Source organism: Podarcis gaigeae (genome assembly GCF_964106915.1).
Source record: "Podarcis gaigeae genome assembly, chromosome: 6".
NCBI lineage: Eukaryota > Metazoa > Chordata > Lepidosauria > Squamata > Lacertidae > Podarcis > Podarcis gaigeae.
Window position 1 is genome coordinate 66130045 of NC_139682.1, and position 26326 is coordinate 66156370.

The following is a 26326-nucleotide window of genomic DNA, read 5'->3' on the forward strand; positions in this document are numbered from 1 at the left end:
CCAGTAAAGCGAGATGAGCGCCACAACCCCAGAGTCGTTCGTGACTGGACTTAACTGTCAGGGGTCCTTTACCTTTAATTGTTATTGTTGTAATTGTATTTATATTTATATCCTGCCTTTCCCCCCAGTCCTAACCCAATCTCATTCCCGGACATTAACCAGGAAGCAAGAGCTTGATACACTCTGATCACATTTGAGTATTTTTAAAGGAATATATGCAAAATTTTACATGTGGCTCATAGCTGATGGACCTACGTATCCATAAATGAGCACAAAATAGGGTTGTGTGAAGGAATCGCTACATAGCCTTGGCCAGACATTGTTCTCCAGGGGAAAATCTCAACCCAGTAAGCACGTTAGGCTGTGGAGAAAGATACAAATTAAGTGCGCTGTTCTGTGCATAGGTGAATGCAGGATATCTCTGCAGCAGTAGCAAGGATTTTAAAGGCTTTCCAGATGGCAGGGACAGGGAGACTGCTTTTCCAGTGAATATGCTTCAGCTCAATTCACCTGTTACCAACCCTTCACCAGCCATCTACTCCAGGTCTCTTGGGGCCTTCTGGTTTTGCTGCTTGTCCAGCACATCACAGGCCATGGCACAAAATTAGTGGGTTGTGTTCAGCGTGGGAGCTTTCTAGCTGCTGAACATGGTGTACGATGGAGGAGGGCATGCTAAAGTCTGAACCTCTTGCACAGTTGAGGTAAATACCTCTGGAGAGCAATGTCTGACCAGCGGCTGCTTAGATTAGATGTACACACTGGAAGTGCACCTTTTAATGCCACATTTCAATTTGTCATTCGGCACAATATTTTCATATTTTAAAATGTTTTTGCAAGGGGGAGCCAAAGAGTCAAAGTAACATTATTGTGTGAAATTCTTATTTAATAGATTGATGAGCAGTTAAACAATTCGGGAAGCGAATCGGCATCGGAGGTAATCAGACTTCTTTACCATGAAACATTCACCTATTTGTGACTCATTGTTTATTACATATCTAGTAATGGCCGGGTTAAACAAAAACACTTGGGAAAGACACGAAAGCACACTTTGCTAGCAGAGACAGTATACTATCAGACTGATCAGTGCTTTCGGCACTCGCCATGAGGTAAATGTGACCAGAATTACAGTGACTTTTGCTTCTTTACACTGTGACTTTTCTTGGCTCTTTGCCATTTGCCGGTAACCGTTGATGACATGGACGCCTGCACATTATTTTACAATGCTGTTTCTTAATGTTTACTTAATCTGCTTCTGGCCAGGGCTGAAGGGAATGGTAGCGTAATACAATTGGAAGGCACCATGTTGCTTAGCTCTGTTCTTACAGTAATGTGAAGTGCATTCTGAAATGAGGTCAGTAGCCCCAAGGTAAATGTTGTGGTCTCATAAACCCTAAGGCTGCTACTATATTTACTGCTTGAATTGATGTAATGCCATTACAGACACATTGTATGTGGCCTGTGGGCTATCTGCAGACAGTGCTATCTTGATTCCACTATGGCAGTTGCAATACACCTACACACAGTAATTAACAGAATTAGGATTGCATCTACCCATTATGCTTTGAGACAACTTTCCCCCCCAAAAGTTGTGGAACAAGTTAATAGCCAAATGATTAACTAGAGTGTCTTAATTAAAGCCAGTTTAGGCTTTCAGAGCTGTTCACTTTCTAAGATTGTCTTTATGAAGTCCTTTGAATTTTTTATTTTATTTGCCTTGGCAGTATCTTTTAAAATTTAAGATCCCTCAAGAAACTGGCTACATTTTAAATGACTAATATTTAGGTAGTCCCAGATGGGAAAGGACCCTTGTTTGAAGCTAATCCGATTTGCATCTGGTCAGTACTTGAGTGTGGGATTGCTTGAGAATCCTAGTCTTAAATTCTATAATGGGAGAAAACATTAAAATCTAGTGAATAAAAATGAAATTGCTGTGGTTTCTGAACTCCCCACACCCCGTGGACCACTTGAAAATTGCTGATGGACTTGGCAGGCCACTTAATGGTTTTCCTGCCTGTTGTAGCAATTTTAACAGCTGTGGTAGATGCTGTGTGATTTTTCATTGTATTTTAATTGCTATTTGTTGTGTTGTATTTTAACGCTGCAATCTGAATTTTATAGATTGCAAATGGTAGTAGAATAAAATACAAGAAACAAAAGAAGCAATGAAAATCAATATGAGTATTTTAATATCGACATGCCTTGGACCACCTCAACGAAAGCTCATGGGCCATTGATATGATGAATCAGTTTGGATACTCCTGTTCTAATGTATTTTCCAGAAATTAGGCTAACCAAACGTTTCCAGATATCCTACCATGATTTCATGGAGTGTAACTCCCATCTGCTGACAGTCATCAAAATAGCTGCTCCTGCATGAAAGTGAATTCTTCTGCATAATGGATGAGGAGCATAGAATCTGACACAAGGATTACTACACTGCTGCATGGTCCCACAATTTTACCATGCCCTTTGTGTGGTACCACCAGTTTTTAACACCATGGTGTTTTTCTGTATTGTTTTTTTTTGGGGGGGGGGCGTGGAAAGTAGGTTTGAGGACAGAAGAGGGTGCCATCCCAGGGCTGTGTGTATGCGTGCGTGTGATCTTCTTTTCCTAGCAAGTGTTGTAATTGGAATTTTAATACTGGTGTGTGGTAGATCTGTGCCTGTATTAGTAGTACTGCACTTCCCATATATTTATTTATATCACATTCACCAAAGTGGCACAAATAGGAGTGCCCTGCCTGCTAGACATCGTCCAGATAAACATGGACCTTCTATAGTTTTATTTGAGCATATGCCCCAGGCATTTAATAACCATATCTGCTCTACTTATTCAAGAGCATCCCTTTACACTTCACATCTACCTAGATCAGATTAGAAAAGGGTATTTACTACATTTGGAGCTAATCTCCTGTACCCCCCACCCATCTTTTAATGCTTGAAAAGTACAAGCAAAGCTCAGTTTAATAGATGTAGTTGTCTTGAGATAACTCTTATCAACTTAAGGACCTGGTAAAGCAGCATATCAGTGTCAAATTAGGTGCTCAGCTTCTATCCGGACTGGGTTCTTACCTGAATGACCTGAACTTTTGAGAAAAAGATAAATGGAGTTACAATACGTTGGAGTCTCTCATTTGTCACGGACTTACTAGCTGGTTTAGGCATGTCCCTCTTAGCTTCTCCATGAGCAATATAGGAATACTGACCTACCTTACAGGGTTGTTGTAAGGACTACAAACAGCTTCATAGATATATATTATTCTGCTGAATGTTCAGAAGTGCTAAACTGATGGCACAATTCAAGTATTCACAAATGATTGACAGCAGCTGTGTGCCCAGAGCTGGAGCAGCATCTCCTCCTGATGCCATTTTGCTACCCTAAAGACAGCTGTGGCCACAGATTTTGTCCAGACATCCTCCAAGAAATTGAACATTTTGGTAGAAGCGTAATTCTTCACAGGCAGTAGTAGTTGCATAGTCCAAATGTTCACGGTGACATTTGTTTTTAACAACAGGAAGGTGATGATTCATTGCTAGTGACAGTAGTTCCCGTAAAACCTAGCAAAACACCTGGGAAGATGAAAATAAGTTTTGAGGACCTAGAGAGAGAGAGAGAAGAACAAGAAAGGCGAAAGCTTGAAGAAGAAAAGCGATTGAGATATGAGCAGGAAAAGCAAGCTCTCAGGGAAGTCAAATATTTCTCACCAGATGTGGTAAGCAAGATTGCGGGGGGAACCCCTTGCATGTTGACCCTAAGCATGCTTCATTGGAAAAAGGCTCCAGTTATTACAGCAAAACTTGCTTCCAACTAAGTGGATTCAGGAGTGCAGGGAAATCTGGGATTTTAAGACTGCATGCATAAGTATCATGAGGATTTAAGTCGAAATAACAAACTTTTGTATACAGGATGAAGATGAAATGCTTGACAGCGAAAGAAAAGAATCACCCAGCCCTGGCAAGGTGAAACTAACATTTGAAGAATTGGAAAGACAGAGACAAGAAAATCAGAAAAGGCAAGCAGAGGAAGAGGCGAGGCAACGTCTGGAAGAGGAAAAACGTGCATTTGAGGAGGCAAGGCAGCAAATGGTAAGCATATGGAGCAAAATATGGTCTTAGTGGAGGATGTATGGACTTGGAGACATGTATGCCTGACCATATGAAAATTCAAAGCGGGGGACACACATGCAACCCTACCTCAATCTTCTCTCACACATCATGTCCTGCATGAATCCTTATGTTGTGTAGGGTACTTCCACTTGCATTTGCTTGAATATTACTTGAATTACTGTGCTATTTAATTATATCTATTTTAGCTTCCATGCATGACTTTTGGTATATTTTAGTGGGAAGGGGGTGGGAATCTATATACATTATTTTAATACTAAAACTTTTTCTTGGTTATTTTTAAAAGTTCAATACCTCCCAAATTTGCTGCACCTTTCATCATCATTATTACTATTTACATGTTTTTTTTCTCTCTCCTGGAAGCTAAATGAAGATTATGATGATCAGGAAAATGAAAATTCCGTCAAGGAGTTCCGTCCTGGGAAACTGATACTTACTTTTGAGGAAATAGAAAGGCAAAGGCAAGAAGAAGAAAAAAAAAGAACAGAAGAGGAAGCCAGAAGGCGCATAGAAGAAGAGAAAAAGGCATTTGCTGAAGCAAGAAAAAGCATGGTAGGTCATTTATTTATTCATAAAAATACTTGTATACCACTATTTCACACAAAAATGCAGAGTAGTTTGCCAGTTATATCTATACAATAAAAACTATGTAAGACTTTTAAACCACAGAGCATCAACATACTATCCTCGAAGTATTCCTAGTTGCTTGGATAAGCCTGGCCGCATATAAACATTTTTAGCAAACACTTTAAGGTCAAGGGGAGGTGCCTACTAAATCTCTCTTGGAAGAGCATCACATAGGACTGGGCTGATGACACTATATGCGCCATTTCATGTCAACGTCAACTGAGCCTCAACAACTTGCATGATGACCAGCACATCTTAGTCACTTTGGTGGCATCTCTCTCTCTCCGTACACACAAGAGGAGGAATCCAACAGCTTAGTGGTCAAGGCAAACTGTAGCAGGAAAACCAACTAGTCCATAGGCTTCAACAAACTTGCTCTTCCATGGATTTAGACCCAGCAGTCTCCACGACAGGCGTTTCCCACCAAATTTCCCTTGCAGTGCCCATGTTTTCCCCTTTCTGTTGCAAGAGCTCCCCCACCATATTTGCAGAGAGGAACCCAATGGTCCAAGAGTAAATCCCCTCCCTCACATCTCCTATGGGTGCAAGTTATGTTCATGGGATTATAATCTGCAGAAGATCGGAAACACACTGTTCTGTTTCAATTTACTGAAATTAGCACATGTAAATACAAAGCATGTCCTTCAAGAACTTGTTTCCATTAACTGGTCCCTGTCCCATAACTCTGTTTCATGTGAGCTTGGCAAAGGGAAAGGCTAGCAGTTTAAGAAGTTTGGATAAAAATTGCAATCCTCTAATTTAGCTCAGAGAAAGAGCACTTCCCATTATGGTCTTGGAGCTACTAATAAGTAAATAGGGATTACAACCATTGTGCAGAGGGTAAGGATTGCATCTGGTGAGGAAATGGAGCATGTGGTGTTTTGTTTTAAATGTGGGAACATCATGGAGCATTTGGTTTCAATTTCCTATTTGGAAGAACTGATTAGTGCTCAGATCCTGTGTCAGTGTTCTGCTGCCAGTGTTTGTAGGGTTGGTTTTATTTAGTATTTCACTTTTCACAATCCTTTAATACATTAATGTGCTTTGGTACATTAACATCTTACCTTTCCCTGTCAAGCTGTAACTTCCATATACATAACTGCCCTGTCGACTGAAGGTATAGGTCTGTGTGTGTGTGTGTGTGTGTGTGTGTGTGTGTGAGAGAGAGAGAGAGAGAGAGAGAAATTATCAGTGTTCATTATGAGGAAGTTGATCGCCTTAATTTCAATGGAGATTTTATCCAAGTAAGAAGTGATGTTTTATATCAAACCCTTAGTGTAGAGTTACAAATAAGCAAACATATCACAACTATCATCAAGCATAGCTGCACCTTAGACCAAAAAAAACCTGTACATATAAATTTCATAGATTTGGAGCAAGAGAAAAGCCTGCAAAGAATGCCTAGCTGAAGCTGATTTTCTTAGTTCTTTCTTCCAATAAGGCCCTGCTGTCACCCCTGAAAAGCTTTTCCAAAGGCTTTCGCTGAATTGAGAAGGGAGGATAACATGGGCGTAGCCAGGATTTTTGTTGGGGGGGGGCAGGATTTTTGTTAGGGGGCAGAACCGACATGATTGGTCAGTTAGTTAAGTATTTCTATTGTTTTACTTGATCTGGGGGAGCAACTGCCCCCCCTTGGCTACGCCCATGGGGGTAAAGGAGAAGGGATACTCAAAAATCATATAGAAGCACTTTATGAGAGTGCCAGAGGTTTGTTGGGGGCTCTTGAGGAGCCAAATAAAGTGAACCTCTTTCAGGGTCTCTCTAGATCCAAGTCACTTCGTGGATCTAAATTATAATATAATGGGATGCTGAACACAAATGTAATTTTTTATCAGTGCAATGATAAAACTATTTCAAACAGAGTCCAGATGATGAGCTTTCGCCGATGTCTAAAACTGTATCCCAAGAATCTCTTACACCTGGAAAACTGGAAATTAACTTTGAGGAGCTACTGAGACAAAAAATGGAAGAAGAAAAGAGGCGTACAGAAGAGGAGCGCCGACAAAAACTGGAAATGGAAAAGCAGGAATTTGAGCAGCTCAGACAAGAAATGGGAGAGGTCTGTCAATTCTTAACATGAATTGCTGTGATAAGGGCATGCAGAATTTTCTGCTTCTTGAATTAATATGAGGGGCGAGAAAAGCATGCAGTTTAAAAAGCTTGTTGTGAAAATTATAGTTAGTAGCTAACTGGACTTCAAAATAAACAGCAGGCAGGGTGTTGCGGACCCAGGCAATTCAATGCTGCTGCTCAAAGAAATGTAAATTACATAATTAACAGTGCGTTATTTAAGCACTGCACATTTGGTGGTTTTTTTGGGTATTATTTGATGGTCAATAACCTTGTGGCATATTTTCCTTTAAATAGGAAGAGGAGGAGTGTGAAACCTTTGAGCTAAGCAGGGAATATGAGGAGCTAATAAGGTTAAAAAGAAGTGGTTCTATTCAAGCGAAGAGCTTGAAGAAAAAGTTTGAGAAAATTGGGCAGCTCTCCGAAGAAGAAATACAGAAAAAAATTGAAGAAGAAAGAGCAAGGAGAAGAGCTATGGATCAGGAAATAAAAGAAAGGGAAGCAGAGAAATTTCAAGAGGTAGGTCCCATTTTCAATTCAGTGGCTGTCTTGCGCTAGCTTCTGTGAGGGCTTGTGTGGCTACCACAAGACTTGAAGACTTACTGATAGCACTGTTTGTGTAAACCTGTCTCCACATGGTTACTACTTTGCATAACTGGATCCTATGGGACGGTGGGAATATTTCAATCTAGTAACTGCAGGTAGGAAGGTCACATATGGTTACGAAATTTATACGTTGCTGCATTGTGTAATCCACCCACGGGAAACTTGCAACCACAATACAGACAAGTACTGTTATCAACCAAAGGAACAGTTTTCTGAATCTGCCTCGTGATAACGTATGAACACCACTGGCTTGGCTGAACAGGTCTTGTGTTTTTTTAAAACCATTTTGAAAAAATGTGAAAGTGCTTTTTCAAAAAAAATTCGCATAGTGTGCACAGGACAATATATATAATAATTATCAACAATACACAGATAAAAATCAGAAAAATTTAAAAGCAAATGCTTATCTGGATAGGCTTGTTGGAAGTAAAAATGTTTTTGCAGGCATCCAAATGGGGGATTCACATCCACTTCTTGGGCTACTAGCTGATACCTATAACTAGTTGTGTAAAAAATTACAGCTTGATTAAATCTGTAGTATGTCAATTTCACAGTGTCTGTGTGGCTAAATAGAAACTATGATGATCCCCTTCGGGCATGACTCTGCTATGCCAGCAGATCAGGCATAGGTAAACATAGCTCTCCAGATATTTTGGGACTACAACTCCGATCATCCCTGACCATTGGTCCTGTTAGCTAGGGATGATGGGAGTTGTAGTCCCAAAACATCTGGAGGGCTGAGTTTGCCTATGCCTGCAGCAGTTATCTAACCAGTTTTTCCAGAGATCTACTCAATTTAAGAGGACAAAGAGTTCTCTGTGGTCAGAACGACCACATTCTGTCTAATATCTTCTTTCCCTGCCTTTTGAAATGGATTTGGGCAAAAAGGAAGATCTAACTCCAGGAAATTATTAAATATGATGCTTATCTTCACCATGCCACATCTAGTCTGAGTCCTACCATATGTCACAGTGCTAATGCCGTATGTCTGATTGATACTGCATAGTGACAATGATGAAATTTTTTTTTGCCCTGCATCTTGTTTTGATCATTGACTGTGCTCCTATTTTACCTCTAGCGAGGTAGATGAAAATTCCTTTCCAGATTTCATATGTATTATCTTCACAAAATGGAAAAATCGAGGTTTAAAGGCAGTAGTATTTATGATCCAAGTTTCCTGCAAATCATGTAGCAAACACCACCCTCTCAGGATTATAAAGCTTAGAATTATGTTTAATTGTGACAGCGCACTGTAATTTCTTCTTGAATCATTAAATTATAGCGATGCTACAGGATATGCTTTATGTCACTAGAAGAAACTTGTTTTGTTTTGCCTACAGCTTGATATCTTGTGGTAACAGGCTGTATATATTCAGTTTATGGAGTAGTGAGCTTTCTGCCTGTTTTCCATATCCAGTAATAACAGCTCTCTCGCCCCCCCCCCCCATTTCCAAAAACTTGGTGCCATCTCATAATGTTTTTATTATTTCAGGAAGATGAAGTAGATGTAAAGCCAGCCACAAAATCTGAAGCTCCATTTACACACAAGATAGACATGAAGGCCCGATTTGAACAAATGGCAAAGGCAAGAGAGGAGGAGGAGCAGAGAAGAATTGAAGAACAAAAAATGCTACGCATGCAATTTGAACAGAAGGAAATTGATGCTGCATTGCAAAAGGTGATGCAGGTGGTTTTCGCATGCCCAAGCTAGTTTGAGCCATTAGCAAAGTGTCAAGTGAGAGGAGGGATTTGCTCCGTGGAGTCAGGAACCCCCAAAAGTGACTGGGTTTAGTTGGGGAGGGAAAGTAAAACAAAGCTAAGGAAATGCCCTAATCCTGAAGGGGTGGGAAAGTGGGTGCAATAGAGAATTCTCAGGAAGAAACTGCATCCTTTCTCTTTTGTTAGGATAAGAGAATCCTTGCTGTGTGACAATTCCCCTACCCCAGTCCTTTGGGGCTCATTCTCCTTTTCCCACAACCTTAAAATTCATGCTAGCCACCCCAAAGTAATTAACTCTTCCCTTGCAGCAGAACCCCTGCAGCCATAACTCCAACATTGGGGAGGCCTCATCCCCTCAAAACAGGAGACCATGCCTGCAAATGCGCCCACGTCTGATAGGCAATAATATACTTTTAAGGTGCTCTGCATGAAAAGCCTTGGGTGCAACTGCTTACAATTTGGCAGCGTTCATCAATTCTGGAGGGGCTCCTATGCCTGCAAATTTTATCTACCACTGTGAAAACGGAAAGCGTATTCTCCTTTACAGTGAATAGAAGGAAAGCAGAGGTTTTGTTCTTAAGAGAAAAAAATTTGCTTCCCAATACGTCAATTAGAAAGAGTGCTTCGATAAGGCTGCAGCCTGTTGATACATCCACAAGTTTAATCTTGGAGTCAATAAAGGTAAAGGTAAAGGTACCCCTGCCCGTACGGGCCAGTCTTGACAGACTCTGGGGTTGTGCGCCCATCTCACTTAAGAGGCCAGGGGCCAGCGCTGTCCGGAGACACTTCCGGGTCACGTGGCCAGCGTGACAAAGCTGCATCTGGCGAGCTAGAGCTGCACACGGAAACGCCGTTTACCTTCCCGCTGGTAAGCGGTCCCTATTTATCTACTTGCACCCGGAGGTGCTTTCGAACTGCTAGGTTGGCAGGCGCTGGGACCGAGCAGCGGGAGCGCACCCCGCTGCAGGGATTCGAACCGCCGACCTTTCAATCAGCAAGTCCTAGGCGCTGAGGCTTTAACCCACAGCGCCACCTGCGTCCCCTTGGAGTCAATGCACATCCCTAAAAAGTTGAGCTCTTAAAAATTGAAAGCCTATCCACATGCTGGTTCGCTAGAGTAAGAGATGATCTATTAGCTCTAGGTGCATGCAGTGGAACCAAGTCTTGTTTTTTTTGGCAAGCGGGCAAGGATTACTATTGCATTGTTCTACAAGGCCTAGAAAACACAAAACATTAAAGGCTAAAAAGATCCCACTGACTTGTTTTTGAGACTTAGGCCTGCTTCCCTTTGCAGAACTCCATTCTTGCATTGCTTCAGTTGCCACACTTGTGTGGTTAGACTAGTGTGAGGATAGATCTTGAGAATTAGCTGTACCTATAATAAAAAAAATAGAAGGGACCCAGAGGATATTGTCCAAACCTCTGCAATGGAGGAATACGTAGGGATCAAACCTGCAATCTTGAGTGTTATCAGCGCCACACACTAACCAACTGAGCTATTCAAGCTGACCATACTGGTACTGTTCAATGTGATGTATAATGTGTTTCAGCATTTGTTGTTGCAATTTAAATTTCAAAATGCAGAAAAAGGAAGAGGAGGAGGAAGTGGATGGCAGCGTTGTTAACGGCTCAGTCTACGAGGATGAAGAACAGCAAGCACGATCTGGTGCTCCATGGTTCAAAAAGCCTCTTAAAAATGTGTCTGTTGTGGATAGCGAACCAGTAAGGTTTACTGTTAAAATAACTGGAGAACCCAAGCCAGAGGTTACATGGTGGTTTGAAGGTGAAATGTTGCAGGACTGCGAGGACTATCAATATATTGAGAGAGGAGAAACTTACTGCCTTTACTTACCAGAAACTTTCCCGGAAGATGAAGGAGAATATATGTGTAAAGCAGTGAACAGCAGAGGAACAGCAGCTAGCACCTGTATTCTCACTATTGAGAGTAAGAGTTAGTGTTTTTTAAAAGTTCTCAGATCTTTAGTTCTTGTTCATGTCTGTTGATCTTTTCTTAACTTTCTTTTCTTTTCTCTTCTCTAGCTGATGACTATTAATATCCTACTTTTTCTGGAGCCTTCCTTCCCTAAATTTACATCCATCCATCTTTCTTTCTCTCTCCTGTGGTGGGGCCAACAAGAAGTTGTCTATCATTCCTCAAATAAATACCCAATTGCCAGATTTATCTCTTGGTTTCAGACTGAAGTTTGGCAACAGAAGTTTGGTTCATTTGACAAACAATGGCTCAATTTCCACTTGTAAACAGCACTGTGGCTGCTTGTTAATGCCACTGAATTGCTTCTGCGACAAGGAGATTCTTATCAGGAAAGCCAAGCTGTTTATATGAAACAGCTTGTTATATGATCCCATCAAGTCTTCACCATGTTAATCAAAATGCACGATTGTCTTGAATGTGATCGGCTACTTCATGTAAGGTTACCCTAAGTAGCAGACTACTTAATGTTAGTTTTCATATAGAAAATTCAGCCAAAACCATATACACACACAGTATTAAATCAAATCCAAAGACCACTTAATTCGTACTACATAAAAAATGATCTTTATTTCTTTGGTCCTGGAAGCTTTGAGAGCAAAAAGTATATTTTTTTGGTTAAACTATTAAGTAGCCAAAAATAATGTAGTGGTTTATTTAACTTATGCCTTTGTTTAATGCAACTTTTCCTTTAATATGCTTTAATAAAATTAAACCAAGATTATATTGGCTTGAAAGCAGGATTATGTAACTAAATGTGTACACACAGTTGTATGTCATGTTCTTTGAAATAAAACATTTGCATTTGTTTTGTATTAGATGGTAGGCATTGTCCAGCATCTTGCTTGGAATATAGAACCAAATTTGTATCTTTCAGGTTGGAAGTGTTAGAATCATAGTGAATGATGTTTCAACTTACATCTCGTATTGTATAATTATTTACTGAATCATCTCACTCAGTATTTACCAGACACAATACAGAAATATGTATGTATAACAAGATATTACAGCCATGCTTTTTGCTACATGAGAAACAACCAACAGAACTCCAATATAGACTAAAATGTGTGCTGGAATGGAGAGATATGGAAGAAATTTGCATAATCTTCCATGGGATTTTGGCTTACTTTTATTGATCAGGACAACTGATTTACATTTTATGCAGGAGATAACTGGGTCTCTTCCTTACATTGTACCAAATGACTTATTCTGTACCTGAACTGGAAGGTTAATAAATATGTTCAGTTCCTAAAATTATGTTCTTTATTTAATACTTGCACAGCTGCAAATACTGGAAGAAACGGCAACACTTCATCTTCCACTTGAAAGCTTTAAGTACCTGCCCCTTACCCCAAAAAAACCCACAGGAGACAAATTACCCATTAGTTTACATTTATTGAGAACTTATACAAAAACATTACAATTAATGTGTATTCGTGAGTACATACAGTGTCAATATTGCAAGCTCAACACAACATACTGTAAAGCATTTGATTTACCTCACGTCCAAGCTGCATGTCCCTAAGATACTTCCCATCACAGTAGCCTTTAAAAGACAATCTTCTTTTTTTTACACGGGTAGTTTCTGTAGCACTATCTTAGGACGAAAATGCATCTTGCATGCATATAAGATAAAGGTTGCATAAACACAGGACTTTCATAGGGTACTACCAGTAGGAAAGGAGTAGCTACTGTTTGCATTGTGTAGGGCCAAATGTTTTGCCTTATGAACTGCTAGTACACACAACAAAAATCGAAAAGTTCTTTCTACTGCCTAGATTATGAAAAGAAAGATTTCTCAGCAGCTGATGTAATATTTTCAGAAAGGTGAATGATATAGCCTACCTAGTTACTAAAAATAACTGCAATTTACACGAATCTAAAGATCACTTTTTTAAACTAGCAAAGCATATCCTATACAGCACACATACTGTAGGGTGATCTGTAAACATTGTTATTAGTTGAAATTAAGATCATCTTTCCAAACATTCATTACTCTCACTGCCTAACATTCTGTGACTGGGAAATTTGCACTTATTTTCCCCCTGCCATAGCACACACAAGAACCGCTCAAGGAAAACGAGGCAACTATGTATATAAAGGTTCGAACTCAATGAATGGAATGGAACCTTTTGATTCAATGCAAGGTTTCTGACAGAAATCAGACAAAACTGAATACCAAAACTACACTTGGTGCAAGAAGATGCCTGTAGGTCCACCAGCAAATTGATAATGAAAATAAAAAAATGCTTAGTATAAAGATTATCAAAGCAGATGCATAATCCCCTATGCCAACAATTTCATTCTAGTTTCTATTACATCCCTTCCCTTGAAATTTCAAGCTATGTTTATATTAAAAACTGAGCAGCGAAAACAAGCTTTTTTTAAATGGGGAAACAAAATCCAACAGAGATGAAGCTCTTCAGCACGTATCTAGTTCTCATATAATAATGAAATCTGACATGTTGAACTACAACAAAATATGAAGTGGCTCGAGGGAATTCAAGTACAACTATTAATTTAGTTGTGAAATGCAAAACATTATCTATGCTTGACTATTCAGCAAAGTGTAACTTGATAGATGGTTTGTATTATTACCACATAACAAATTATGGAACATTTATGGTCAAGCAAATAGCACTTTAAAGAATGAGAAGCGATTAAAACAGGCAAATTATACCCTACACCATTAAGTATGGGATACATTTAAAATCGGTATTGTTTTGCCAATTTTACCTTCTACATGGAGCCCTTCTATGGTCCATGCTCATCGGCTCATCATGGCCATACACTCAAAGGAATCCTCTTTATTGGAAGTAACTATCTCAGGACCTGATTTTATGAGCTATGATTTGGTGCTTGCAGCATCTTCAGCACTGTGTGTGAAAATGAAGGCAGGGTTTTTTGAATATTTTTCTTTGATGCAGAGAAAAGCAGGACTTTTGATAAAATCAAAGCATTTTATTAAGTGACAAACAAAAAACTGATGGTACTGCCTTAGCATCGTCTATCTAAACTGAAAAAAAATGCACCAGTTAAGCTATCTAAATAAGCCATATACAAAACATTTAAACTGGCAAAAATATACAGCGATTCAGCTGAAATAGCAAAGTAGGAAGGAGTTTCCTATAAAAAGGAAAGATTTGCTGAACTGTTAACATTTCACTGGTAATACATGCTTTCTACAACTATTCTGCAAAATTCAAGTCTAAATTTCCCTTCTTTATCAAATAAGCAAGCTAGGTTATGTTTTATGGTGTATAACTTAAAATTCGTTATTGCCTTGGGAATGAAACACACAGTATGCTTGAATAAGTAGTATTGGGTATAACATCCTTTGAACATTATAAAAGCATTTGTGAAGGCTGTTGAAATTCTGACCAATATTTCCTGTATCTTGAAAAAATATTTTATATTCATTTGTAACAACTCTGTTATTGAGGGAAAAATAGTAAAAGTGACTTACTCAAAAATTATTGCAGCAATCCACTTATCTTTTAAAAATAAAGATACACATTTACCCAGAAATGTAAGTAATTGTTTCAGACTTTCCATTGGAATGAAACCATTAAGAGCAGAATACATTTGGGGAAGATATTGGCAGATTGCTTTTGAATACACAAGCACAAAAAATTCTCACAGGGACAACATTAATAAACTGAAATATGTATTTATACACTTCCTTAGGTTGTGCTTACCTGTGCTTTTTGCAGCAGAACCTAAGGTGGAAGGTCTGGGAAGGCACTGTGAAGTATAAATAATTGCACTGTTTGCAATTAATAAAGATTTTATACTTTAAATGAATCAAAATCAACAGCCTCCATTTGGTGAATGATAAAGAATCTGGTGAATTGTTGCTCTGTTTAGTTAGTAACTACACCATTTTCGAATAAGCTACAGACTAATCATGCAAAATATTTGATCTAGAGACTTTACAGCCTACACTAAATATATTTAATAACTTCCTAGTAGTCTTTTCAAAATTTAAATCCTACCCTAAATTGGGATAAAAATAATTCCCTCCTGATTCTACAGTACAACAAAATGCATTTCTAATTATCTGTGCAGTAAAACTACTTCATTTCTGATCTCATTTTGTTCTTTTCTTGCAGCCATCCTAAGAGTATACTCCAAAACAACAAAATATTTTTCCAAAAAAAGGGCTAATAAAGGTTTAGAAATTAACATATACTTCTATCACCAAATAAATGCAGACAACTGAAGACAATACAACTTCCTCCTGACAAGCATTTCAAACTTTTGTTTTTAACAATGCACAAGTTTTTATCTGAATATATCTCATTTTTGAACCCTAATGAACAATTATTACTTAGGTAAATGACAATTTCTTTTGCTAAAGCTAAATAGCTCAAAAATACTTACCATTAAGCTCATACACATACATTTATGAACGCCTAGGTTTCTGAATTAAGAAGCAATTATGATTTGCTAAAATATCAGCACTGTATTTTATTCCAACATAATATTCACACAGGTATGGCATTTGCATTATGTGGAACAGTGACAAAAAGATACTGTTGCAGTTCATCATTTTGTCATTCTGATGTACTTACAGTGCAATGCTCCTTGAAGGAACAATCAAGGATGATACACAGCACAGTCCTCCTCACCCCTACAGAGCTAGTTCTATACTGGCTGGATCAAACCTGCACTTCAACAGACAATGGCAAGACAGACTGTATTGCATGTAATCTAATAGATGCAAAAAAAGCAAACAGTGGATTTTAACAGTATACCAATTTTCAGTATGAATTAGTAAAAGTAAAAAAGTTTTATGGAGATTTTTCAAAATATAACTTAATGACTAGTCTTCAGCATTTTAAAACAGAGCTCATCTGCAAGACGTTTTTCTGTTAAGCACTCCCAGACTCCAAATGGCATATTTCTAACACAAACGCAGTTTTAGTAACTAAAAAGCATATAATCCTTACTACACTGAATTCTTAAGCAAAGTGCTGCAAACCGATTGCTTAGCACATATTGCCTTTTAGAACGATTCAATAACAAGCCTGAAAAAATATACTAAAGAATTAAACCATGTATAAAAACAAATGTTAACTATAGCAGCTATATGGGTCTGAGACAGTGGTCATGGATAAAAAAGAAAATGCAACTGTTAATGCAGTAGAAGTATGTCAAGAAACATCTGCATGTACATGCAATTTTTAATCAAGTAGAAAGAGGAGGATATCAAGATGCTAAACAGCAAAATACAGTAATGAAAAAGATCCTTCTATAACTATTCTGCAAAGGGAGAATACCAATGTAAAGCTCAAACTTTCAAGGAAAAAAACCTTAATTGTGTACATGTACAGCATTACTAAGAAACCCTTGAATTCTCCGAGTACCCACATATCCAACTTACCGACACAGGAGGTTTCATATTATTTATTGTAAAGCACAAAACAGGCATTTAAAAGTGATCAAGTATACATTGAAAAAGTACATTTATATCACAAAGCATTGACCACATAATAGTTGCAAATACATTTGCTGGAATGTGTACATCTACACTAATGTACTAAAAACAAACCAATTTCCATTTCTACACAGAAATATTACCTCCTATCAGTAGTGATAGATATTTTGTACATTTTCAAAAACACTATTTTTAAACCAAACAAAATTATGATCTTCAAGAAGGCGTCTGCATCCATACATTTAACAAAGGTTTTTTTCCCCCACATAATGAAGCAAATACTGTATTGTCCACTTCTTATTATTGGCCCTGTGCGAAGAAATACATAAGAGATACACAAAAAGTTAAAGAAAATCTTTTTTAAATTGTGCTAACTCAGGAGTGAAGCCTTTAAGAAAGAAAAATTGGTTAATGTAATGGTGGTGGCTTCCTGCATGGCTTCAAAAACCCTGGGAGGAGAAATTTTTTGATCAAAAACATCGAATGTATGCAAAGAAAGAGACAGAACTCCAGTTAACAGAGCATAAATCAATTTACGGATTATCTTTTACCAGGATAAATAATGCATACTCCAGGTAAGATATCAAAGTGGGAGACATGCAAAAAAACAAAAAACACCCCACGAGATAAAGGTAAAAAATAATAATAAATCACTAAAATATCAGCCAAATAAGTCAAGATTGTTATACCTGTGGTGCTGGAGGATGTTGTGGCATTCCTTGTGGACTTGTCTGGGCATAATAGGCTGCCTGCTGTCTATAGTATTCAGCCCACGCTGCACTATAATCTGGCTGACCCGCTGGTGGGGCTCCGGCTGGAGCTGGAACTGCCTGACCTAGAACAAACATACATTACACAACTCTGGTGCCATAAAAGGGACAAAAGAAGCTCAAAATAATCTCGTTTCTAACAAACATTACCTTGCTTCTTGTAATATTCCTCCCAAGCCTTTGAATAATCTTGTGGCTGCCCTTGTTGACCTGCAAAACCCCCCACATTTTAATGTAAACACAGCTCCCAGGTACACCAAAATTACAGACAAGAATACAGTGGAAGAGTTCTTTGCTGTTTTATTTGAAGTTTAGTGCAAACAAAGAGAGAGATAATATTAAATCTCTAATTTGTATAATATTTTCTTCTACACATTGTTCCACAGTTTAAAATAAAGATTTAAGCACTGTATGCCTACATTTGAGCTCAGCATTTGTAGAATGGCTCATAGCCCCACCCCTCAAAAGTTTACGGCAGAAGTGTGTGGGGGAAAATCTATAGCTGAGATGTCCCACTCCATATTAAGTATATTGTTACATACATAAACTATCCCACCTGATCCATGTTATTGCCCCGTCTGTGAGAATTGTATTGCTGGGGTGGGTGGGGAAATGTACAGCACGTATACACAATATTCTACAAAGTGGGCACACAGGAGTCACTGCTGTGTTCCTACAAGGTGAACCAGCCCTGAAGTGTATCAAACTGAGAAAGTTTGAACATTACTTCTCCCAACACTGCTTCAAAAATTAAGAACGCATTTCCTGTCAAACATGTTTAACACACATTTAACGACATTAGATTTTTCAATTGCTGCCTATGCAGTACATAGAGGAGTCAGGGTGGTCAATTCCTAGTGACCACATGGGTCCCTTTAAATTAGCTCACTGATTAATTGTGTATGTTTTAATTAAATAATAAAAAATAGATTTTCGAAGCATATTATATATTTATACTGAATGAAGCGAGATCTTTAGTCTTAAAGTTGCAAGTGTCAGCAATTTTGAAACAGGAAAGGGTCACAATAAAAACTAAAAGAAATCAAGCCTGTCCTTGATGTTTTCCCCACACATTCTAAGTGAGTTGGCATGTAATGGTGGGAGAAGGAACTCAAGGGATTTAGAAGCACCACATCCTGTCATTCCTCCAAAGAACTATCAGATAACTTTTAGCATCACAAGGAATTCTGTGAAGTTGCTTAACCTATGTGAAAGAGGTCATCTACTGAGCTTCATATAACAACATACATATTAAATTAAAAGTTCTGTAACTGGCTCATATCTTACTTTGGAATCAGACAATTCCAACTATAAGGACATCCATACTGATAAAAATGGCTGAAGGCAAAGTACTGCTTTACTGATGTGTCTTTTCCGCAAGTTGTAATTTATCAGACCAAAAAGTTGCCTCAAAGTGTCTACTGTTAATTCTATTTCTGAAATAATCAAGGCGGCTCAGATAGGATAATGTTCAGGAATCTTTTAAGTACTCAACACCTTAGGAAAATGGCAGAATTGAAATATTGAAGTAATGTTTAACATTAATGTGATATTTAAAGTATAGCATCTTGTTTCAATTTATTGATGCATGCTGTAATATCTTACTATAAACAAGATATTAACTTGATCCACGAAAGGATTTATTCTACATAATTTTTAAATACATCACTGTATAGTCAAAGGGAGTTGAGGGGACACATGAACAAGAAATGCACGCAAAAAACTAGTGCCAAGTTGTAGTAAAATTTTGCCAAAATGGAAATTGTTATACTAACAGAACAACTTGGTTGGATACTGCTCTTAGTGCACAGTAGCAAATTTATTATTTTTTATCTTCTGACATTTAACTTAAGGTGATATATATGATTCACAGATAGTTGCCCATCTAAACACCATAACTGCTTAGCTCCAGCACGGTGCTGACATTATTGGACGCATAGTATACATTGGGACTTAAAAGTCTTTGAATCTGAAGCTATGCAACATTCAGGAATGGAGGGCATAGATATTTCCTACAGTGATGCTAATAAGTTACTTTTACAAATATGTCACAGTCATAAAATATAGCCTTGGATATGACTACTAGAATCTTTGAATGGATCCAAAGATCCCACTGCATCATGTAAGGCATTTCTGCTTGTCCACAGGAGTGTATTATTAACTCAACCACCCTCTGTTCTCAAGAGCCATTCTAGAGAGTCTAACTACCTGAAACCAGGTTATAGGGGTGCATTACTTCTTTCAATATACCCCTCCACCTGAGAGAAGCACTTTCTACTCAAACAGTTGGGTCTCTGGATCCAAACCTCTATTTTGCTCTAACAAGGTTTGAATATTTTTGTAGCAGAGTAAGCAGTAGAAAACCACAAACAAGGGTGTTACTGTGAATTAATTCATACTAGAACTACTGGTAATGTTGTAAATATTGAGAAAGCAGTACTAGGGTCTTAACAGTTTAAGAGAATCATCATATGGAATTGCTATATTTGAACTAGTCTGTAGATCATATATGCCAGGCTGATTAAAAACATTTGGAAGAACTCTAAACTCAAGAAAATGCCTACCTTTATCTACTAACAAGGCTATTATGCCCTCAAGAGCTAATTTGGCATTCCTTGAAATCCAACTGAAAAAACTAGTCCTGCATATACTCTATTTTAAAATCTCTGCTCCACAACTTAGATTCAGTCATGCTTTTAATGAAAAACATGGCAATACAAAGAGAAGGGCAGAATAGTCGTGACAATCACTATTCTCTTCCCCCGCTCTGCCACACAATCAAATGAATCCAGGAGTAATGATTAACATAATTTTAATTTACGGGCACACCCAAGCACAAATACCAGAATGAGGCTGGTCTACGTTAAGAGATTTAGCATCCTGTCAGACCTGCATATATTTCCTTAATTGAGAATACCTGGCTAACCTTATGTCTGAAATATATGGGATTTATTGTAAATTTCTGAATTATGCTCATTAAAAACAACAACCAGGATATGATAATTCTATAAGAATGGTTAATGTCCCTTGAAATTCCAAAAGGGCTCAAGTCTCTCTCAATCACATTTTTGTTGTTCCTGCCTCAACCTAACTCACATGGTACAGCTTCACCTTTCCTCTCTGCTCTTTGCAGGCACAGTGACACTGAATTCTGGTGTGTCCCTACATTAGAAGAGAAAGAACTACATGGGTCTTGTCATGACACACATCTGGCATGAATGGAAATGCTGGCTCATGATAGAACTGTGAGATGGTGTCTATTAAGTGTGGCAGACTTTTCCATTTAGCTAGCTAGAGATATGCTCGTTACTGGCAGCGTACATCATCTGATATGATGATGGTCATTAAGTGTAATGGCTGTTGTTATCAAGCACTGATAACTCCACAAGGTAGGGAAAAAGATGGTGAGATGTTTTAGGTTATAAAATCTAAGTTACTCTACACTTCATGCAAAATAGCTATCCTTGCAATTCCCGGAGAACCCACTTTTCTTGATACCTAATGAAGACTCATAAGACTCCCAATTCTTAATTTCAGGAGCAACCGAGTAAATTGTCTTGCTACTTAAAAAAAGCATATGAAACAGCAAAGCTTTTTAGAGAAGTAAATAATAAAAGCCTCCTTTTTACATCAATAAAAATGTAAAACATACCCATTTTTTTATAGTACTCTTCCCATGCCTTGGTGTAATCTACCTGCCCTGCTGGTGCTGGATTTGGTTGATCTCCTACATGAAAAGAAAGTTGAAAGAAAAAGTTTTTTGTGCGAACATGGATAGAAATACTGGCAGAGATAGTTCTGCATTTAAATTTACACACATTATGCGAAGTCAACAGCTGACAAGAGACCAAAAAACCCACAAGGTCAACTGGAATGTAGCTCACAGCACAATGAGCAAAATTACATTATGGGTGAGTGTCAGTCATTTATTTAGGAACTGCAGAGGATACCAACACTGAAATGTAGAAGCATACAGCTGATGCAAAATACAACATACACATTTTCCAAGTAGTTTAAAGCAATGATTCTGAAACTGGTATTTTTTACAGTCAAAGACTCAAGGCATAGGACATACATGATGACTGTTGGTGGGCAACCCACATCCATCAATGTCCTTTCTTCAAAAAGTCAGTAACAAAAAAACCCTTCCACAGATTTGTATGGAGCCTGGTTAAGAGTTGCCTCAAATAATAATAATTTATTATTTGTACCCCGCCCATCTGGCTGGGTTTCCCCAGCCACTCCTTTGCTCTACCAAGGCTCCCTCAGATTCCAATTTGACAAAGTCTGGTCTATATACCATGATGGTCACATTGCAAGAGTTGTTTGATAGTTGGCTGTAGTACCAAATAAAAGCACTACAGTAGAATATATTATGTATATTAAAAGGCTAGTATTTTGATCTATTAACGGTATCGACAAGCACACTAGTGATGAAATCTAGACAAAATTTGGGCACCCTACAGTTGTCATGCACCAAGTTGTTCAGGCCAAATTTCTACCCAAATGCACAGATTAGTATATGGTATCTGGAGCACTGGTTTCTTTTCTATTTGTCACTTCCAAAGGCACTTCCAAGCAGGAGCTGAGTATGTATGGCTGTGTGTGACACTAGCCTTATCCTATCTCTGTATAGAAGGCACGGTGGAAGAAACAGGTGTGTGATTCACACAATGCCACATCAATGCTCTGGCACTATAGGAATAAGCCATGAACAGTTTCAGGCTCACGTTATTCTTCTTGCTGCTTATCCAGAGATCCAGGAATTTCAATCCAGGACTTGCCAACACATGATTTGCATTTGCCAAGCTTAATGCAGCTGTCTGAATAATATGACAAACTACAGTTTACTGCCAAATCAGGGCTAGAATCCTGAACTGCAATGGTGAATAGGTGACAGCATGTCAGCCTCTGACATAATGTTCGCCACACTATCATAGTGAAAAGAAAGAGAAAAAAAGGATAAGAGATCAAGCGCAAAGGAAACTGGATGGAGAAGGGTAGAAAGAAAGGTGACGGATATAGTAGCAATCCAGTGGTAGCCAAGACCTTGACAATGCCCTGGGTACTTTTGCTCTAGTAAGATTAAGATGATAGGGCCAGAAAAAGGAAAAACTCGAGGTAGAGATGGCCACTGACTTGGAAAACAAAGAGGATTGGACGTGATCCAGCAGGCACTTCCTAGGATATGCTGATTCCCCTTGCAGAAGTTGGAAATCTCTAGTCTCAATGCACCAGCATGCCACATAGTGCTCAACACAATTTTCAATTCTAGTCTTAGAAAACCAGCATTCATTTTTGCAACAGATCATTTTTGTTATACCATCAGAATTTCAGGTGGAATTTGTGAGGCAAGACTGTGTGTCTCAGATTATATGAGACTATCTGGTCAAAACAATGCCCTGGATTCAAAGTTTGAATGAACTCAAGGAAGTTCATGAAATGAAATTTTGCCACCCCTCCCTCCCACCGACTTGTGCCTCCCTGAAAAGCCTCTTCTGCAGACTGGAGATTCTTTAATGGACAATGTGGGATGGGAGCATCACTCCAAATTGAGCAGACCTTTCCCCACATTATTCAGGAGAGGTCCCTGAAGAGCTTTTTCGAAGAGTCAAACCTTCCTTCAGTGAACTTCCTTAAAGTTCTTAGGATCCAAGCCTCCAAATACAATGATCTTACAAAACTGATTGGGTACCTTGTCCATTGGTCTGAGTGGCTGGTGGTGCACTAGGCGGAGCTGCAGGTGGTGGCTGTGCTTGCTGCTGATAATAGTGAGCATAATAAGCTGCCCATGCTGCTGAATTAGGGTCTGTTGGCTTACCTAGGAAATTAAACATTAATTTAAGTTCAACATATCTTCGGTAGGCTTCCTTTATTTTCCATAGGCTATAGTTTAGTCACACAGTTCCTGTCTAATTGGCCGTATACAAACCATATTTTGGTTCAAGGCTGCAATCCTAAATACACTTATCTTTAACATTATGGCATGCACAGGATTTTGCTTTAAGTCAAAGTAGCCCAGGTCAATTTCTTAAACTTTCAACAGTGTTTAGTTTGTAGTCACGTGACTCAAATTGCAATCCTATGCAAACTTCCTTGGTAGTGAATGTCAATAAATCAGTAGGATTTGTTTCAGAGTCAACATATTTAGGAATTTTAAAAATAATGTACCATTTTATCTCTTGTTTTAAACTTGGAACTCAATGCAATCCAACACCATCTTGGCTGGACACGAGAATATATATAGTTTTAAAAATTGTTTCTCCTTACCAGGATCTGGAGGATTCGGTGGCTGCCAGTGTGGATAAGCATTACCCCATCCTTGCGGAGCATATGGTGCTGGAGGGCCACTAAGGAGGAAGCGTATGTGCAATCATTATTAAATAGAAATGGAAAGCCACAAAACACAGCAGCTGCAGCTACTTCAGACTTCTAAACAAGTTACGTGGTTGCTACTGGTGCTTGGAGGGACAGAACCCCCAATTTACAGCAGTTTCCCCTCCCAGTGCTGGAACACCCTATTTCTGGGGAAAGCTCTAATTAGCTATTTGCAGCTGCAACTACTGTAGCAAATGCATTAAAATCAATGCTGGAAATGGGTTGAAACCAAAGGGTTATGCAATAATGTTTTTGGTTACTTGGTGAATAAAAATGTTAATTTACTAGCACTTAGAAAATGTGTTATTAGGTAGCAAAAACAAGTTTTGGCCTGAATTCTACTGATGTAGCCCCGTGTTCGGGAGTAAGGAGAGTGAAGGTGGAGAAGGGGTCTGCTCAGTTTTGTGGTTAAGTAGCTGTCAAAACAAAACCCGTCCCAGTAGCAAAAGGGTTTGTGATTTCTATTTGATACTTTTGTAAATTTATTTATAAGAGTAAGTTACTTACTGAGGTGCAGGACCAGGAGGGCCAGGTGTATAGGGAGCTGGATTGTAAGGTCCCATTGGAGCTCCAGGAGGCGGCCCAGGGGGCCCATGTGGCCCAGGGACAACACCATGAGGTCCATGTGGCACAGGTGGCCCCAAAGGATTTACTGGACCCTGAAAGCAAAGATAAATGACATGGATGAAGTTGCTATCAACCAACTGTAAGAACAAGCTTGTTCCAATATCCAACTAATGCTCCTCTTCTCTAAATATCTCCTTCGGGGAAGGAATTCCAGCTCTCCATCCCTCCGGAAATCCTTTGCTCTAAAAAGATTCTGCAGTCACACTAACTTTTACAGAACTCACATTATTTGGTTCTCATGTAGCTTCTTACAGTAATCAGTGGACTAAGACGACATTCAAACTTAGAAGTACTAGCTCCTTGACTGCTAACAGTTCATGGGGTAAACAGCAATTGTACTAGGGCAAATAGCTTGACATATTTGCTACTCAAATAGCTCTATGACATGTGAGAAAATGCATGAAGAATGCAAGGTATATTTTGTGTATTTCCCCCAAAGCTGCCAATTACTACTAGCATCATGAGGCAACTTCCGCACAACTATCACAGGAGCTGGTTTCCTCTTACTTTACATAACAACTAAATAAATATGGTTTTCCAGAATACTTACTCCAATCTTTTCTTCTATGAGCTGCCGAGCATAGTCAATCTGCTGTGGTGTCCCCCGGATGGTAAACAATTTCATATTTGGATCTGCATTTGGTGGTGGGTTTCTTTGCAGTTCTATTCTAGCACCAGATTGCTGGCTAATGCTCTTGATAGTTTCACCACCTGAAATTTAAAGTACAAATTATTGCACTGAATTTGTTGCTAGTTCCTAAAGAAACAGAGTAGGGAAATTTTAAACAAGTCTATGCTCCCCTGAAGAAATATTATCAGTCTAAAACAGAGCAAGACCTCTTGAACAGATTCACTTCAGGCTGTATTTGAATTTGTGGCGGGAACCTTTTTGTTCCATTGTTTTACTGGCCCTATTCAGGAGGAGGAGGAGGAGTAACAAGTCACACATTCTCTAGCTCCTCCAGGAAAAGTGACACTTCTACCACCTCAGTCCCAGTGCCTAATCAATGCCAGTAAGGTGGCGTCACACATAACTCAATATTGAATACAGCTACCCCATTTAGAAAATCTCAGTTTAAATGTAACAGAAGATAGAAAAGCGATCTGCCAAATAAATCAAGTTTATTACCTTTCCCAATAATTAATCCAGTTTTTCCAGTCGGGACAATGAAATTAAATTCTTGCAATCCACCAGGTGGTCCCATATTCCAATTGCCCTGACCTCTACCTCGTCCACGACCTCCAGGTCCTGGACCACCAGGATTGCCAGCCTAGATTGAGATGAATAACACAAAAGAAAATCAGAAATAATTCAAAAATTACTGCAACCTAAAAAGACTAGCAATTTTCCCTCTGCCAAAATTACAAAAATACAATGCATAGTGTATATATGCCAATGTCTAAAAAAAAAAAAAAAAGAGGAACAATATTTTTGCAGACGTTGGAGAATCTATTTTACTTTTTTTGATCCTTCTGATACCTCAATGTCAGCTGAATGAAAAGCATTTGGGCCAAGGAACCATGGGGACGGATAAGGCAGGGATAGGGGTTTACCTAAAATACGGCATACATTTTATGTGCACCTGGGGCAGAGATGTGAAACAAAAAGCATAGCTACCACTAGCAAATATCTGCGCAGGGTATACTGCTTCAAATTGACATGACATGAGTATTGCTCTATATAGTGGGGGAGGAGAGCTGATATTTCACAACTGGCAACCAAAGGAGTGCATTTACCTCCATACCAAATAAATGGCATGGAATAGGGTCCACACTTAGCCCTTCTTTGACATGCTTTTTTTTTTTTTGTACGAGCCTCTACCTGCAATCTGAAGTAACTCAGTGCAGACATAGCTTTAGGGATACAAAAGGCACCCTGATGGACTAGACCAATAGCCCATCTTATTAAGCATCCTGTCGCCCAAGGATCAACCAGATACCTATGGGAAGACCGCAAGCAGGATGAGCACAATC

The 26326-nt window shown here is 38.8% G+C and overlaps 3 protein-coding genes across 60 annotated transcripts in view; 1 reads left to right on the forward strand and 2 right to left on the reverse strand.

The window, feature by feature from the left end:
* Positions 1-12391, forward strand: part of NEXN (nexilin F-actin binding protein) — a 28315-nt gene extending 15924 nt beyond the window's left edge. For 6 of the 15 annotated variants that reach the window (XM_083743052.1, XM_083743046.1, XM_083743045.1 and 3 more), the window contains 8 exons: positions 3516-3713; positions 3907-4086; positions 4489-4677; positions 6614-6811; positions 7120-7341; positions 8921-9106; positions 10732-11092; positions 11188-12391. In XM_083743052.1, the coding sequence (XP_083599178.1) occupies positions 3516-3713; positions 3907-4086; positions 4489-4677; positions 6614-6811; positions 7120-7341; positions 8921-9106; positions 10732-11092; positions 11188-11201 (1548 nt within the window). In that variant the 3' untranslated portion in view covers positions 11202-12391. Of the gene's footprint in view, positions 1-889; positions 935-3515; positions 3714-3906; positions 4087-4488; positions 4678-6613; positions 6812-7119; positions 7342-8920; positions 9819-10196; positions 11093-11187 lie in introns of all 15 variants that reach the window. The other 9 variants (XM_083743049.1, XM_083743055.1, XM_083743054.1 and 6 more) reach the window with 3 other exon arrangements.
* USP33 (ubiquitin specific peptidase 33) overlaps positions 1-26326 on the reverse strand; it is a 156118-nt gene that overhangs the window by 88436 nt on the left and 41356 nt on the right. The window lies entirely within an intron of this gene.
* FUBP1 (far upstream element binding protein 1) overlaps positions 12513-26326 on the reverse strand; it is a 30271-nt gene continuing 16457 nt past the window's right edge. For 4 of the 44 annotated variants that reach the window (XM_083743011.1, XM_083743021.1, XM_083743016.1 and 1 more), the window contains 9 exons: positions 25482-25623; positions 24903-25063; positions 24233-24384; positions 23618-23697; positions 23043-23168; positions 21000-21074; positions 17267-17412; positions 14836-14881; positions 12513-14013 (listed from right to left, as the gene is read on the reverse strand). In XM_083743011.1, the coding sequence (XP_083599137.1) occupies positions 13976-14013; positions 14836-14881; positions 17267-17412; positions 21000-21074; positions 23043-23168; positions 23618-23697; positions 24233-24384; positions 24903-25063; positions 25482-25623 (966 nt within the window). In that variant the 3' untranslated portion in view covers positions 12513-13975. The other 40 variants (XM_083743017.1, XM_083743014.1, XM_083743003.1 and 37 more) reach the window with 19 other exon arrangements.